This window comes from Protopterus annectens, chromosome 1.part0 (assembly GCF_019279795.1).
Source record: "Protopterus annectens isolate FY-2018-M chromosome 1.part0, PAN1.0, whole genome shotgun sequence".
In the NCBI taxonomy this organism is placed as follows: Eukaryota; Metazoa; Chordata; order Ceratodontiformes; family Protopteridae; genus Protopterus; species Protopterus annectens.
The window spans coordinates 1892150692-1892168669 of NC_056725.1; the positions used below are offsets into that span (position 1 = coordinate 1892150692).

A 17978-nucleotide genomic window follows, 5' to 3' on the forward strand; every position below is an offset into this window, starting at 1 on the left:
TTTCCAGGGCCTCCGCTGAAAAAAGGGCTCTTGCTCAGTCGGACTTTCCCAGTCAACAAATATAAAATAAATAAATACTCTACAAAGATAAGCAAGTCATCTAAATATAGAAAAACATGGATATCCTGTAGCCTGCTATGGGCTATAACTAGAGCCAGAAACTTTGTGGACAGTTTTAAAGCAGTGGATAGTCCAAAGGGTAAGGCAGAGAACTGATAATGTAATCCAAACACATATCGTTTTAAGAACATCTGAAGTCTGGATGAATAGAAAAGTGGTGATAAGCATCTTTTAAATCTAAGGTTACCAAAAACTCAAATGAGGAGGAAGGGCAACAGTTTGTGAAGTGAAAGCATTTTGAACCTGGGTACTATCACATACTGGTTTACGAAAGAAAGGTCCAGAACTGATCTCCAGACATTTTCTTTCTTTAGCACCAGAAACATTTTTGAATAAAAACCTCTTCCCATGTGGGAAAGAGGAACTGCTCTATTACCCCTGAGAGAGCATGTACCCCTCCATGGCCCTAACTACAGCAGATTACCTAGGCAAGTAATGCTCTTTTCTAAAAATGGCAGTCTGGAAAATATTAATGTCTGTAGTTGTATCCCTCTTACCAATGTTTTATTTCTTTACATTATGCTAGGGTATAGGCCCTTGTGGTAGTATGGAAGATATGCAGTCTCAGGACAAGCCACTGCTACAGTAATGCCACTTCTAGATACCACACTTAGCTTTTGCTTCTGTCCTATTGCTTTGGAAACTGGGCTATAAACACATCAAAAACATCTAAGACATTGGTGTGTGCTACAGAATGAAAGTTATGTACTCAGTATAATGATAGATCTGTGTTTTCCTATTTTCAGCTGATTCAATGAATTGGACTCAGATCTGACTCATATCTAGCCTCAGCACCTTTAAACCTTCTGATCCAGTGCTCTGATTCCTCGCTTACCCATAATTCCTGTAGCACTCTCAAATTACCTCAGATTGATTTTGTCCAATAAAGGAATATCTGTATCTAGTAAGAAGACTGCAGCTAAATAAAACATGAATCAACAGCAAAAGGGGAAGATGAAGGGTGCAGTAAAATAGTGAAGGAACCAACCAGTTGAGGTTAGAGATATATAGACTCCAGCGGAAACTACCTGCTCTACAAGGAACTGCAGATGTAAGGAGGGATGGATGTTGAACCAGACGAAAACAGGACAATATGGATCTATCGTTATGTTGAGTGCATAACTTTCATATCCAATGTTGTCCATTTCCATCTGATTCAATGAATGAGACAGATTTCCTAGCTACATAAGTTCCTGGGTAGAATTAAGGAAGGATGTTCCTGAGAAGAGCAGAGCCAAAGGAGGAACAAGCTCTGGACTGTGCATCTAGTTTATAGTGAGATACAAAATAATATACTGTAGACCAAGTAGTACCTGCATAAATCTCATCAACTGGAAACACGTTGAAAATTGTGGACGTTGCCACTGTCCTTGTTGAATGAGCTGTCATATTTTTTTAGAAAGGGGTAAACCTAACTTGTCATACACAAATGAAATACAGCTTGACAGCCATCCTGACAGAGTGACATTTGAGATGCCCCTTCACAGTTTTGACTTGGATAAGGCAATAAATAACTGGTCTGATTTTTTTGTACTATGTTGGTGGCTTTGCAGTTGCCCGCCCCTAGTGTAAATTTGATCTGGGACCCTCCTCCCAGTCTAGTGTCATTACCTCATTTGAGAAGGCCAATCAGCTTAGTTTCTGCTACTCCTTTCTCTCTTTCCACTAAAAAAAAAAAAAAAAAAAACTTTTTCTAAGCTTGTTTCCTGCCTTTCCTGTGGGTAGTCTAGCCTGCATATAGATTTGCTGGGTCCAGGACTATTTGTAGGCTTCTAGGCCCCCAAGCCTTTCTGTGTTGGAGGGAAGCCTTCTAGCTTAATTTTGTTTCTTAGAACTAGCCAGTTTTTTGTTTCAGCACTTGTTCAGAACTTATTGTAAGCACTAAATAAGCTACAAATTACTACAGCACTCAACTTTCCTCACTGTCTAGAGGAAAACAGTTTCTAGAATTTAACAAATAAGCACCTATCCAGGCATGTCTAAGGGTCAGCCCCCGGTGTTTTCTCCTGTCTACCTGATGAATCTGGGCATCTTGGGGCAATGCAGTAATTGCCTCATGTACACAGACAACCCTCTCCTCCTACCACCCAACACTACAACCTGTGAGAGATGCACTTATATAGCCAAACTGGAAGCAAAGCTCTCTTCACCCAAGACTGGACTAGACAGTCAAGAGGAGAAGGTAAACACTTGCACCACACCACACTCAGCACATAGTCCCTCAAAACCTACACCACCAAAACACACACATAGAAACACAAACACACACCTACATTCGCGAGGCTCTCAGTAAAACCTGCCCAAGCAACAGGGACCTCCAAAGCAGAAACACAAGCAACCTCCACCCCCCAACACAACCCAAATGACACATAGCCCACAAACTCAGTGTGCCACTCAACCACAGCCCATAAGGCATAACAACGTACCCAACACTCTAGTCATAGATGACTCTATAGTCAGGCACACTGATGTTCCACTCACCAGGCTAAACAAGGAGAAAGTTACTGTCAGCTGCCTGTCGGGTGCCAGGATCCATCACATAATGCATGCACTCAGGTCACTCCACAAGAAGTACAAATATGACTCTGTTATTGTCCATGTTGGTGTGAATGACCTGAGACATACCTCCTTGGACTACATGAAAAGGGACATGGAGGAGCTGTCCGATCTAGTAGCCCAGGCAGGTATGACCCTAGCCCTGAGTAGCATCCTGCCATCACCCAGAATGATACCACAGTACAAGGACAAAATGATTGACTTCAACAATTGGCTAAGCTTCTGGTGTCATTCTAAGGGGATCCAGTATCTGTCTGCCTGGGATGACATGATCGACAAGCCACGATGCTTTGCCAGAGATGGCCTGCACCTGTCGCTTCTGGGATTCCGGATACTAGCTAAGGCTCTAGCCACCCCTATAGTGCCTTTTTTAAGCAAGGTTCAAATGACAAATTCACCACCCTAACAGGCACAGGCAAGAAGAATCTGAGGGTATTGTTACTCAATGCTAGAAGTCTAAACCTCAAAATGCATTCTCTCGAGGCACTCCTTAAAATGGAGAACATCGACATCTCTGCGGTGACAGAGACCTGGTTCAAAGCTCCAGAAAGTACCCCTGCATTACCAGGCTATAATTCATACCACACCTTTCAGCCACCTAACCTGGACCGAAACACTAAAGGTGGAGGCGTGTCCATATTCATTAAGGATATCCACACCCCCAGGCTAGTTGCTCAGCATAATGCATCTGAGATTATCCAAGTGCAACTAACTCTGGGCAAGACTGCAATCCAAATTGTAGGTTGCTACAGATCCCCCACCATGTCCCAGGAATCCCACTCCTCATTTCTTAATACACTGGAAAATATTAGGGTACAACCTAACACCCTAATAATGGGTAATTTCAACTACCCTACCATTAACTGGGAAAACTACTCATGTACCAACTCTTGTGCTCAACGTTTTCTGGAATTCATAAATTCCAATGCCATGGATCAACTTATCCACACCCCCACCAGGGGCAGCAATATCCTAGACCTGGTTATTACCAACATGGGCAACCGGTGCTCCACACCAGAGGTCAATTCCTCGTTGGTCAGATTCGACCATAAGCTAATCACCCTAGACATTCACATCCCTCCCCCACCCCCCATTAGGGAAACCACAGTAAAAAATTTCTCCAAGGCCAACTTCACGCTTCTTAAGACAGAAGTGGCAAAATTCACGACACCCATGCTGACGGACAATAGAGGTATGACTGCTGAATCCTACACAAATGCACTTGATAAAGCACTTACATGAGTGCATGGATCATGCAATCCCTAACAGAACCAAGATGCTATCCTCCAAAAAAAGGAAGCCAATCTAGTGGTCCCATGCCATAAACAAACTCTACAACAGAAGAAAGAAACTGTTGCAAAAAAAAGTAAAATCCCATGATTGGAGAAACTCCCTGGTCAGCTTCAGTAAGAAGCTGAGATCCCTCATAAACTCCTCCAAAGCTAGTTATGAAAACAAAATCACCACTGACTCTAAAGACAACCACAAATCATTCTATAGCTATGTCAAGAATCTCAATGACAACACTCAGATCTGCTCTGAGTTACAGCACAATGGCACTAAATATACAGAACCAACGGATATTGCCAACATCCTGGCAGATAGGTTCAGTGATAACTTTACCCCTCTGTCATCCCCTAAAGGGCCCATCTCTATACAGAAGAATGCAAAGTTCCTGTAATCACGGCTGCACAGGTAAAAAACACACTATCCAAAGCCAAGAACACAGCATCCATGGGACTTGACAACATCCCAGGCTGTGTTCTACATGAACTACAGAATGAACTGGCACCCCACCTAAGTACCATGTTCAATCATAGCCTCACCTCAGGCTATGTGCCCAATGAATGGTGCACAGCAACAGTTATCCCACTCCACAAAGGGGGAGCCACCACAGACCCCGGAACCTACCGCCCCATTAGCCTAATGAGCCTGGTCTGCAAGGCTATGGAGCGTATCATCATGGAACTTATAAACAATGACATTGGTAATCTCCAAACTCAGGACCCCTCTCAATTCGGGTTTGTAAAAGGTAGATCATGTCTCCAAAACCTGATAAACTTCTTTGAAGCAGTCACCAAAGCCGTAGATGAGGGTAAGGTGGTTCACACAGCCTATCGAGATCTCACCAAGGTTTTTGACACCATCCCCCACTCTGGAATTATAGATAAACTAGGTATAAATCCCTATGTCACAAGATGGGTTGCCAACTGGTTCACTGACAGAACCCACACTGTGAAAGTAGCAGACTCCAAATCCAGCTTCAGACCAGTGACAAGTGGAGTACCACAGGGTTCAGTCCTGGGTCCTCACCTGTTTGGTGTCTACTTCTCTGAAGTACAGACCAACACAGAAGGTCTTTGACTAATGAAGTTCGCAGATGAATGCAAACTAGGAGCCATAATCAAAACTCCAAAAGATGTGGACATCCTACAAGAGGGCCTTGCTGAGACAGATGTCTGGTGTCAAAGCCATGGCCTCAAGCTCAATGCCAAAAAGTGCATTGTCATTCCTTTTGGAAAAAACTAAGTACCCATGAACTACCACATAGGTGGTAGTCTACTTAACACCGAATGTGTGATAAGAGACCTTGGGACACAGGTGGACAGTAGTCACATTGCCACAGTAGCCAGGAAATCCTTCTATGTGGCACACCTCATCACAAAAGGTTTCTCATCCAGGAAAAAAGAGGTCATTGTTCCCCTCTACTCATCACTCATTAGACCATTATAGAGTACAATGCCCCTGCTGGTATGTACCTCACAAGACATCTACAACAACTGGAAAGGCCACAGAAATACCTCACAAAGAGGATTACCGGCCTCAAAGAGATGCCCTATGCAGACCGCCTCAAAAAACTGCAGCTTTACTCCATTGCATATCGCCTACTCAGAGGAGATCTCTGCCTAACACACAAAGCTATGTCAAACCCAGAGCTTTTAGACATGCTCCACTTAAAGAAATCCCAATCCTGATGAGCTACATGCTCTAGGGACCTAAACCTCGTCACCACAATAAACAGAACATGCTGGAGGGATAGATTCCTGTCCCAGAGACTTCCCATACTCTGGAACAAATTACCTATCTATATCAAACAAAGCTCCTCATTAGCACTCTTTAAGAAAAATCTTGATGATTGGATGGGCGATAGGAAATTCACCCCAGGGATTACTTCTGTGGCTCTGCTCGACAGTGGTACAGGGAAATAATTTTCTTGGGTGGCGAAAGCCAGGGTACCGTTGGCTAGGCTTATATAGGCCCTAGGGCCAATAGCCTAGTACCTACCTATGAACCTATAAGACATCACCCACTGCCAAACCCTCACGGATTCTCTACATAATGGGTAAGATCTAGCTCCCCCCTACTTATTGATGTACCAGACCACTGACATATTGTCCATCTGAAATGAGATCACAGCCATTGGAAGAGAGTCTTGAAATCCCTGCATCACCAAAGGGGCTGATCGCATTTCCAGGACATTGATGTGAACGCTGGTCGCTAACAGTGTCCAAGCACCTTAGACAGTCTTCTATTTGTAATGCCCCCAACCTAAAAGGGAAGCATCTATGGTAACTACTGATATAGGAGGAGCTAGAGAGTAGGGATGACCTGCTAACAAGTCTGTGGATGTTATCCACCATTTGATGTGAGTTTTGTACACTGGTGTCAGACTGACTGGGGTTGTTAAGGGGGGTGAGAAAACTATGACTAATTAACTGAGAGAACCTTTATGTGAAATCTGGACACAGGAGTCAAGGTGATGGCTGCCACCATAAGCCCTAAAAGTTTTATAATTAGCCATGGTGGTGGTAATGGGTTGGATAGTACTTGGTTTTCTGCTTCTCAGATTAAGAGAAACCTGTATTGTGGCAATGTGGCTAATTGTGTTGTTGTGTCCGGGTGGCATCTGATAAAGTCTATGGACTGAGTTGGTATCAAGCTGCTCTTTGTAAAGTGACAATAATCCCCAAGCTGTGAAGTAAATGGAGTAAGAGGACCCTTTGAAGAATCAATTGATACCTGGTTGGAGCAGCTAGGAGCAAATCATCTAAGTATGGGAAACCCGGAACCCTTGCAGTTTGAGGTAGGCTGTCATGCATTTGGTAAACACCCGGGGCTGTGGTGAGTCTGAAGGCAGAGCTCTGATTTGAAAATGATTGGCTCCCAGCCTGAAACAGAGAAACATCCTGGAATGCATGTGTATTTTTACATGATCATAGTCATCCTGGACATCTGTCAAGCACATCCAGTCATTCTTCCTGAGTAGAGGTAAAAAGGTCTGAACTATGACCATCTAGACGTTTGCCTGTTTCACGTACTGATTTAGATTACTTAGGTCCAACATAGGTTTCAGGTCCCCTGTTTTCTTTGGAACTAAAAAGAATTTGGACTAGACACCAGATCCTATCTGATCAGGTGGGACCTGCTGAATGGCTCTTTTTTTACAGCAGCATTTTGACCTCTGCTGTTGCGAATTCTGACTGATGGTATGGCACTAAGGGAACCCTGTTTTTTTCCAGAGACATGGATGGAAATGGTATTGTGTATCATTTGGTCATTATCCTCGACACGCAAGAATCCAAAATGATGGCCAGCCAGGTTTGAGGGTGTAGGGATTAGCGCCTCTAGACTGCCTACAGAGTATGGCAATCAGGCAACCCTTCAGGAGTACTGAAAGGATTTCTCAGAAATAAAGGCAGCAAAATCGTTGTTTTTTCAGACTGCTTCTGCCCCTAAGGCAACATCCATTAAAGTTACCTTCACCTCTGTTGCAGTGGGAGTTTTCTACAGAAGTATCCTGGTTAAAACCCTCTGAATTTTTAAAACCACATCTTCTTCCCTCCTCACTGATTTCTAGGGAAAGTTCTTTGAGGAGGAGAAAAGTGGATTCCTATGGCAGGAATGATTTTACTGTTCTGTTCACTTTTGGTGAGTGTTTCTTTAACCTTTGGACCAAACAAGGTGGTGCCATCAAAGGGTGCGTTAATGAAGAATGTCTTAAAACCTCTTGCAAAATTAGACAACCATATCCAGGCACGGTAGTATATAACTATGCTGATATCTGCTGCCTTGGCTGTTTCATCAGCTGCATTTCAAAGTAGGGCAAAATAATTTGGATATCTGGTTATCTGTAGACATATTTTTTGAAACTGAGACTACAGGCAGAGTAAGTAAATAATAGGTTTGCTATCTTTTCAAATGCCTAAAGAGGGACTTTTTTTGTAAAAAAAAAAGGTTTTGCAGGACAAACCATACCCATAGTCAGGGCAAAGGACAGGGCTTCACTTTTTTTTTCTAAAATAACAGCTTACCCTTGCAGCATTTCACTTGTTTATGCTGCTCAATTTACTATTTAAGTGTTTCAGATACAAAATCACTGTTTTATTCAACTATTAAAGAATACTTAGAAAATTCATTCACTGTAGGTTCATGTTTTCAAAAAAAAAAATTCTATACAGTTAACTAACTTTTTTTTTGTATTGCTGGCAGTCCCTTTATTTTAAGCTTCAGCCAATCAGAGCCATATTTTGACAGAGGTTATGAAAGATTAAACATAGTTTCCATTTGCAATATATAGATATCCCACGCACATCTGTTTATTTTTCTGCTTAGTGCTTTCATTCAGAGATGGAAAGTCGAAATTCATTTGAATGATCCCTTTACACGGTATTTTTTGACCTAATTACAAATGATGGAAAAAATATTGACATGAAATGTAAGCTATGTCCGCCGACAAAGAAGACTTACCAAACTTCAGCATACAGTATGTTGAATTTAAAAAAGAATCTTCAGACATCACACCCTATCACACTTGGAAAGCTAAATAGTCTGAAAAGGAAAGCAGTTGATTCCGGGCCTGACAAGTTGGACAAGAAATTGTTGACACAGCTGTCTATTGCAACATTCATTAGTTCTAGTCATGTCACACAGTCCATGGTGGATAGTTTGATCGTTGACTTTGTGGTGAATGACATGCAGTGTTTCAGCGTTGTCAAGCAGCCATCCTTCATCAACCTTGTAACTGGCCTGCAGATAGGAAAGGTGGTCATGAGTAGGAAAACTTACTCAGAGGAGATCTCTGCCTAACACACAAAGCTATGTCAAACCCAGAGCTTTTAGACATGCTCCACTTAAAGAAATCCCAATCCTGATGAGCTACATGCTCTAGGGACCTAAACACCACAATAAACAGAACATGCTGGAGGGATAGATTCCTGTCCCAGAGACTTCCCATACTCTGGAACAAATTACCTATCTATATCAAACAAAGCTCCTCATTAGCACTCTTCAAGAAAAATCTTGATGATTGGATGGGCGATAGGAAATTCACCCCGGGGATCACTTCTGTGGCTCTGCTCGACAGTGACACAGGAAAATAATTTTCTTGGGTGGCGAAAGCCAGGGTACCTTTGGCTAGGCTTACATAGGCCCTAGGGCCAATAGCCTAGTACCTACCTATGAACCTATAAGACATCACCCACTGCCAAACCCTCACTGATTCTCTACATAATGGGTAAGATCTAGCTCCCCCCTACTTATTGATGTATCAGACCACTGACATATTGTCCATCTGAAATGAGATCACAGCCATTGGAAGAGAGTCTTGAAATCCCTGCAACACCAAAGGGGCTGATCGCATTTCCAGGACATTGATGTGAACGCTGGTCGCTAACAGTGTCTAAGTACCTTAGACAGTCTTCTATTTGTAATGCCCCCAACCCAAAAGGGACGCATCTATGGTAACTACTGATATAGGAGGAGCTAGAGAGTAGGGATGACCTGCTAACAAGTCTGTTTGATGTGAGTTTTGTACACTGGTGTCAGACTGACTAGGGTTGTTAAGGGAGTGAGAAAACTATGACTAATTAACTGAGAGAACCTTTATGTGAAATCTGGACACAGGAGTCAAGGTGATGGCTGCCACCATAAGCCCTAAAAGTTTTATAATTAGCCATGCTGGTGGTAATGGGTTGGATAGTACTTGGTTTTCTGCTTCTCAGATTAAGAGAAACCTGTATTGTGGCAATGTGGCTAATTGTGTTGTTGTGTCCGGGTGGCATCTGATAAAGTCTATGGACTGAGTTGGTATCAAGCTGCTCTTTGTAAAGTGACAATAATCCCCAAGCTGTGAAGTAAATGGAGTAAGGGGTCCCTTTGAAGAATCAATTGATCCCTGGTTGGAGCAGCTAGGAGCAAATCATCTAAGTATGGGAAACCCTGCTGCTAGGAAAGGTGGTCATGAGAAGGAAAACTCTTGTCGAACAAGTGGAGAAACAGTTCAGTGATATGAAGGAGAATCTGATGGAAACTGTAGCAAGTGTTTCAACTGTCTGCACTACAGCTGATATTTGGATCCATCGGAATAGTAGTTTCTTTAGTGTCACCATCCACTGGTTCAACTTTGACACACTTCAACGAAAGTCAGCTGCTTTGTCATGCTGTAGAATACAGGGGAGGCATACATATGATCTCATAGCATCAACTCTTGAGAGCATTCACATCAAGTGCAAGAAAGATCAAAAGGTGTGTGTGACAATTATTGACAATGGCAGCAATTTTTTGTGTGTGACAATTATTGACAATGGCAGCAATTTTGTAAAGGCTTTCAATGTCTGTGGAATGTGAGAGATCTCAGACTACAAGCATTCTGTCCCAAGATGAGGATGACGATGGTGAAGTGATTTACAACAGTGTGACAGCCATGCTACATCACTCTGGGCAAAGTGAGAGCACCTATTCGCTGCCTCCCCATCTGAGATGTGCAGTTGCCGTACATGATGCTGAATCTATTTTTGATGATGCAGAGTATAAAAAGATCATGAGAAGCACCATGGCCAAATGCTATGCTGCTTGGAACAAGACTAGTTGCAGCACCCAAGCTGCTGAGGTGGTTCGCAATAAGTGTGATCTGGCATTGATATTTCTCAATGCGACGGGATGGAGTTCCACTTTCTAAGTGATGGAGAGAATTCACTGCATTGCAACTCAGGGTGAAGGCTTGCTGAATGAGATATGTGAAGAGACTGGAGCAAGCAATGCAGCCCCTGGCAATGGCTCTGGACATCCTGCAGTCGGATCTAAAATGCTTCAAGGTAATTCTGATCCCCACCATTATGTGCTTGAAAAACAAGTTGACTGAAGTCAGGCAGTCTGTGAAGCTCATTCTGCCACTAGTTGATGATCTTCTTAAAGGCACTGAGGGTTCTAGAGCGCAAAGAGCTCAATCTGGCTAGCATAGTGCATCCACAGTTCCGTTTGTGATGGATGGACAGTGAAAAGCAGAAACTCAGAGGCAAAGCTCTGCTCCTCGATGCCATGCAGAAACTGGATGAACCTGAGCACGAGTCATCTGAGGCTTCTACACTAACTGTTGAAGACAGCTTCTTCAACTTCAAAGAATCGACAGCAGCCAGTGTCAGCTTATCTTCTCAGATGGAAATGTATCTTGCTTACCCTTCCAAAGAAATATCTTCTCTCAACAGTTACCCTATAGTGAAGAAGATATTTCTGAACACTAATACACCTCTGCCATCTAGTGCACATGTTGAATGCCTGTTCAGTCTTGGTAGACATGTGCTGACTGCAAGAAATAGACTCACCGAGGAACACTTTGAAAAGTTGCTCCTTTTTCGAGCCCAGAAAAATGTGTAGTGATTATTTAGTCATTGTGAATAGTTATATATGATGATATTTTGGTTGACTTTGTTATGATAGTAGTCTTGTTAGACCTATATGACGTATTCTGTAAGCATTTTTGTGTCCTCGGCATCACTTTTATCAGATTAGCAGATTAGCCTAATGTATGTTGTTGAAAATTTGATGGGTTGTAATTTGTTATGGGTTGTGTGTTGCTGGCTGTGTGTACTTTGGTTGAAGTATTAAATTGTGACTCTGACTATAAAGACTGGTCTGTGGAACTTTGTAAACTGTATAATGCTATTTATCTTTATTGTAATACAGTATATACAGCTTTAATAATACACTCATATTCATGCGCAGTAAGCATGTATTCCTTAAACACAAGTAACGTGTGAATAAATCAGAATATGACAATTGATAAACTATACTTATGTAAAAGTAACTCAAAAGTAATTAGTTACTTTAGTTAGTAACTAGTAATAGTAATATATTACCTTTTTAGAAAAGTAATAAGTTATAGAAATATATTACTTTCACTTAAAAGTAATTAGTAATAGTAACATTACTTTTATAAGTAACTAGCACACTGGTATTGTTCCTTTACTGTAAAGCCTTCTAACATTTCAAAAGTAATAATGTGGTATCTACTCACCCACCTATTTAAGTAAGTGCTTAGATCTGAAGTGAAACCACTAACACTATCCTCTGCCTTATTTCTGTTTCCCTAAATGTATTTTTCTTCTGTAAACTTCAGGGATTAGCCTAAAGCATTCACACATATACTTTTAACTTTTATGTAATCAAGGCAGCCAGTGTCACTCAGTTAGCTAACCACATGCATTGCCTTACTGGTCAGCACAGTGGTTACAAATCTCACTCATTACCCCACCTGGCACTGACTGTCTAAACTTCAAAACCCTGAATAAAAGTGTTAAAGTTATCCGCCAGTTTGTTATTTAAGAAACAGTTTAATACTGACTTTGACATCCAGCACTGTTTTCACCCCTAACTCTCATGCATATTTGGTGAAAGGTGAGCATCTCCTTCTTGGGCTAACCCTACTTCAACTCTGGATTTAGCCTCTCTCGGATCTTGCTTTCTCTGCACCTCAAGCTGTTTTATTCTCTCAGCTGCCATGATATTAAGATGTCTCACCTCTGACTCCAGTTTCCCCAGTTCAACCTGCATTTTAAGATCACCTAAGGATATAAAGAGTTGCCTTTCTGTTGCATGCTTCAAAGTTTAAGCCACAGAGTATCACCACATTTTGTAGATAATTTGGGTACAACAAAGTAGCTATCAATGTATCCTCAGTCAGATTAGCATGTGTGAGTCCCTCTAATTAGTATTCTTTTTACCAGCGGTACCACTGTCATTTTCCGCACTCCATAGGGACGATTTTCTGACTTGTTTCCAAACTTAATCATACATACCTTGCAGCTACATGGGTGCGCACATTGTTTTAGTGACAAAATTGTTTTGCAGCCTATACAAATCCAGTTTAGAAAATCCACACCACTTGATGTAAACTGTATGGTGAAAAAAATGGTTTTCAGGTCATACAAGTTCAGTTGACAAAAGTGATAGCACCACCAGAAATTATTAGGGTTGGTCATACAAATCATAATGCTGATGATCTTACAAATCATACTGCTGATAATAACATGTGTGAAATGCTTGACCTTAAGAGCATATGACAAATGAACACAGCTGCCTTGAGATTTGACCAGTGTAAGTCAATTCAAGGGAGGTTTACATTGCACCACTCTGAAATATCTGAAATTATGTTCTGCATTTTGATTTTGCAAGAACATCAACTGGTAAGATTATTTAGGATAAGGACATTTTTTGGTATCCTGCTAGCATCTTATTTATTATAACTTGTATATGCATTATTTTTAATAAAGTACAAATCTGAGAGTTGCTGAACATTGTTAACAGGTAAAGATTTTATATGACCAAGTGATGTGCAGGTAACTCTTTAAATATATTTTATATGTATTTATGAAAATCAGGAAACAGGCTAATATTAGACATCTTTGAATGTGCAACTGAATGTATTGTACAAGCACACTTTATATTGATACATGAAGGTCTGTTTCTGAGAATACTTCACATACAACATGGATGAAATGAATTTTGCCAAGTAAAAGAGACATGTGGCAAAAGAAAATACAAATGAAAGCTACTTGACAAATGTATCTGCTTTGAAACAGTCAGCACGACAAAAACATTGGATACTCCTTTATCAAACGGAATTTGTAGCATTTATTTTGCAATAAGTGGCTCATCATTACATACTGTATTTGGTTTAGTTAGGCCATAAGCAGGCAGTACTTTATAGTTTATATTTTATAGTTTATACTGCCTTGATTTCCTGCCTTTTACTTCAAGAGTGTATTATATCCTGCCTTCTATAACAGCCAGCTAGTGTGTATTGATGGTAATAGCTTTATGCTCAAAGACTCACTTTTATTTATTTCAATATGTTATAGTGTAAACAGATTTGGTAAGAGACAGAATAAATACCTACCAGAGACAATGATGATGCTTTACCTTCTGATTTCACTTAAGCATTGTAAATGTATCTTTATAAAGAGACTTTTTTCTCTTGTATTCATGTGAGCCCAAATCAGCCTAACCTGTATACATTAACTTATTTATATTGCATACATTTTTATATATCTAAACAGGTGTTTAACATTATTCTGTGATTATTTAGAATAGTGTTCTAAGAAGGTCAACTGAAAAAGAAATGGACAATGAAATGTTTAGTTAGCACTTAACTTCAGTGAGGTTGACAGGATTCAGTTAATGCAAAAATTAAATTATAATTTCCCTGCACATTTAAAACCAGCAAATATATTTTACAGACATCAGGCAAAGCAAACTAATTTAATCATTTGGGAAACAGAATGGTTAATGATGAACAATGAAGGTGAGTCCTTAAGTCTCCTGATCAGTTTCTGTATTTAGCACATGGTAGCAACTACCAAAAACATTAGCATGGTACATATAAGCACAAGATGATATGACCATACATTTCAAAGATGTTATGACAAATGTTAATAGTTTATAAACACAGTACATTAGCCATGCTTCAGAAATAAAACATATAATCCTAATGCCAAAAACATAACATATACTATATTTTGCAAACCTTTAGGTGATCTAGAATCAGCTCTTCCCTTTCTAGGTGTGTCCTTTGCAGGAGGTGTTGATGGAGGAATATTTTCAGCTTTCACTGGTGGAGGTATCTGTACTTGAGGCTGTGGTTCTGGGACAGAGGCGACTTTCAGTTTTTCTAATTCTTCTGTTATGGCCTCCTTGGCTACAAAGTAAAAAAAAAATCTATGACATTCTGTATGAAATGTAGAAGATATTATATTAGCTTGCTATATTTATTTTTTTAATAAATGGTATGAAAACTAAAACAGGATATGTCTAAGTAGTAGGAAAAACACAGGCAGTAAAAAAGGCTGTAAAATATACTGTCAACATTACCTTTCTTCTCTTTATTGAATATTGCATCCAAAAGCAAAGTTTCCACTGTTTTATGCAAATGTTCCACTGGAACCTCTGCATTTGTTTTGACTAGAATTTTTTGCTTTTCTCCATACCATTCCTCTAGCAGTGGCCATCCATCAAGGAATCCTGTAATCCTATTGAACAAAAAATGCACATATGAAACATCTTCAAAGTGAAAGCATGTATAAAATAAATGACATATGCAGCTTCTAAAATCATGTTATCGTTTTTTGGTTAACATATTTGATGATATGGTAAGAGATTCTATAGCTTTATTTAATGATCACTACAATGTAGCTAGGAAACATACTTAGTCATATTGGAAACCCATTTAAATAGAACAATAAATCTTTGCTCAGAAGTAGTAATTATGAATAGAATAAAAGTGGAAAGCATCTAGATATATTTAGTACACATGAAAAAAATTTTCCTCAATGTAATCTGTTTCATTTTTGCATGTAACTTTTGTGCACAATAACTTAGTGTTTAGACTACGTAAGCACAATACCTATCATCAAAAGATGTTACTGGATTGGTATTCCAATGAGTCTAATTAATGTCATGAATATTTTCAGCTTTCAATGGCAGAGAAATTTTTACTTGATCTTGTACTTGTGATCAGAAATATTACATTACCTAATGTCAATCAAAAGTTATTGCTGGACTTACCCTGTGGGAAATAAACTAATACAAATAAAGCAATGCATTGTTTCAGTAGATTTTTTTAATGTATTTTAAATTATGTAATAATATCTCCTTTCACAGGTCTTCCACACAGAAATGTTTTTAGTGCACTTCCTCTGACCTTGAACTCAAACAGCAACTTAATATTAGTCATGATGATGAAAACACATTAGTGATACATCCTTTTGGAAAATCCTGAAATTTTTCTTTCAGATGATAACACTTACTCCTTGAGTCTAAGCCTGAAGCTAGAAAATGATCTAGAAATAAACTATATACACGGTGGATTTCATTTTATACCCCTTGTGAAAAGAGATAGCAGAGATGAACTAAGGTCCTTGGATCTTCCCCAAAGACCACCAATAAATTATCTTTAAAATGTAAAATTTTAAATCCAGTGGCCACCACAGTTATTGACTCTTGAGTCACACCACTGGTACTAAATAGATTAAATTATAAAAAAACTAAAACAAATACAAATCACTAAACAACTCAGTAAGTGTAGCTTGACCACAGGAGTATGCATGAAATAACCACTGTTGTCCTGGATGTAGGCCTACACCTTCCACACCTACAAAAAAGCTTCATATTGAACATCCAAACAAGCACAGTATTTGGCCAAACCCTATTGTCACTGTTCTGTAGGTCTCAGTGTCTTACAGCGCTCTTTTACACAGATTATTGCATTTTCAACAAAGTGTTACATAGACAGGTAAGCACAAACGCACACATGCACACACACCCACAAACTCACACTCCTGCACTCTAATTTCCAGGGAATGTTGGTAATATCCTCTAACACTCCAGTCTGGATTAAGTTAGTAAACTGCTACCACCCAAACTACCTGGTTGGGGATCTCTCAGTTACTCTTTCATTCTTGCCAATAAACTAAAAATAATAATAAACACAAATTACTGTATGTAGAAGATCAGTCTGGTTAATTAGTGGTGGATGTTGACAGTTTATTTATCTTTCTTCTATCTATCTAGCTATCCTTTGTTGACCAGGTAAGTCCCACTAGGCTAGGGGCTTCTGTCCAAAGCCCAAAGTGATATTTATACATCTCTGGAAAAATTTTGCTGGGGCATCAGAGAACTTCTTTGCTCTTTTTGATAAGTGCTGTGGGATATTTTACATCCACCTAAGTTGTCACCAACTCAAGCAGATGGGACTTTTGCTTAAAGAATGTAATGATTTAGCAAGAAATCCCAAGAGCAATTAATAAATTAGTAAATAGATGACCAGGCACAACCTTTTTAAAAGTGAATAAAGAAAAATACTTTACTAAAGAAAATATGTGTGAAGCAGTCCAGTAAACAGTTAAATATGCAGCTAAACATGAACTTGCATACAGGAAAATAAAAACAATAAATTTGAGCTAACAGGTTATAAAAAAAGCAGACATATGTTTGCAGCTAGATTTTCTTCTGGTTAATTTTTAAATGAAAGAGTTTCCAAACACCACAGGCAGAGTCTCTACAATCTCCAGAGTAGGTCTTCCTCTTAGGCCTTGCTTCTCTTCTCTTCTCTTCTCTTCTCTTCTCTTCTCTTCTCTTCTTTTCTTTCTTTATTTCTGACTAGTCATTCAGCGATTTTGTGATATCTTTCCCACGCAGAAAGCACAGACATATTTAAGCAGGAATTTTTTTCCTGCTCTTGGTTAGCTATTCCCCAACTGGATCTTTCTAATTGCATTCTTACAGTTCTGTTCCTTCCTGGCCTGGGAATAGTCACATATCACATAATCAAAGGGCAGAACAAATTATAGTTCCTGTTATGCGCGTCTACCATGTATTTTACATCCTATGTATAACTTATTTTTTGCAAGCAGAATCCAGTTACAATCACTAGCTACTATCCATAAATACATTTTAATCACAGCATAGAAACAGGTCACAAGTTCACTCATCTTTTCATGCCACCAAAAACACACATATTACAGATTAAATCTCATAGTTTTAGTCTGTCTGGGGTGAATTTTACAAGGTTTAAGTACAGCTCCTATGTCTGTTACATTCTGACTCAGAAAAGAATGGCATGTTTATTCTCAAACATCGCATTGCTTTATTGTATGCACAATGATAAGTCAAATGTTCACTGTTGTTCTTAAATTTCCCTTCTGTTCACACACTACACTTCAGTTTTCTGTTTATTTGCATTGACTTCTACACGTGTAATAAATGTTTTGCTTCATTCAGTGTCAGAACACCAAAGTATTTGTGTGTTAATTACTGCAAAGTACAGCTATTATGCTAATGGACAGCATTTCAAAACTACTGGTGCAGGTAAGTAAACAATGAAGACATTATGTATGGGAAATTCTGCACAATATGCTATTACTCAGCTCTCTCTTCAATGTAGTATTTTTAATACTTCTTTCAAACACAAAATAGGAATAAACATGCAGCATTCAAGTTTTCTGAAGCAGTTAGAATGACACTATTACAAT

The 17978-nt window shown here is 39.5% G+C and overlaps 1 protein-coding gene across 1 annotated transcript in view; it reads right to left on the reverse strand.

The window, feature by feature from the left end:
• The window catches only part of SPEF2 (sperm flagellar 2), a 2540087-nt gene that overhangs the window by 1595474 nt on the left and 926635 nt on the right, over window positions 1–17978 (reverse strand). The window contains exons 11-12 of the mRNA XM_044069998.1: window positions 14821–14978; window positions 14477–14647 (exon numbers count right to left, since the gene is read on the reverse strand). Of these exons, the coding sequence (XP_043925933.1) occupies window positions 14477–14647; window positions 14821–14978 (329 nt within the window). The remainder of the gene's footprint in view (window positions 1–14476; window positions 14648–14820; window positions 14979–17978) is intronic.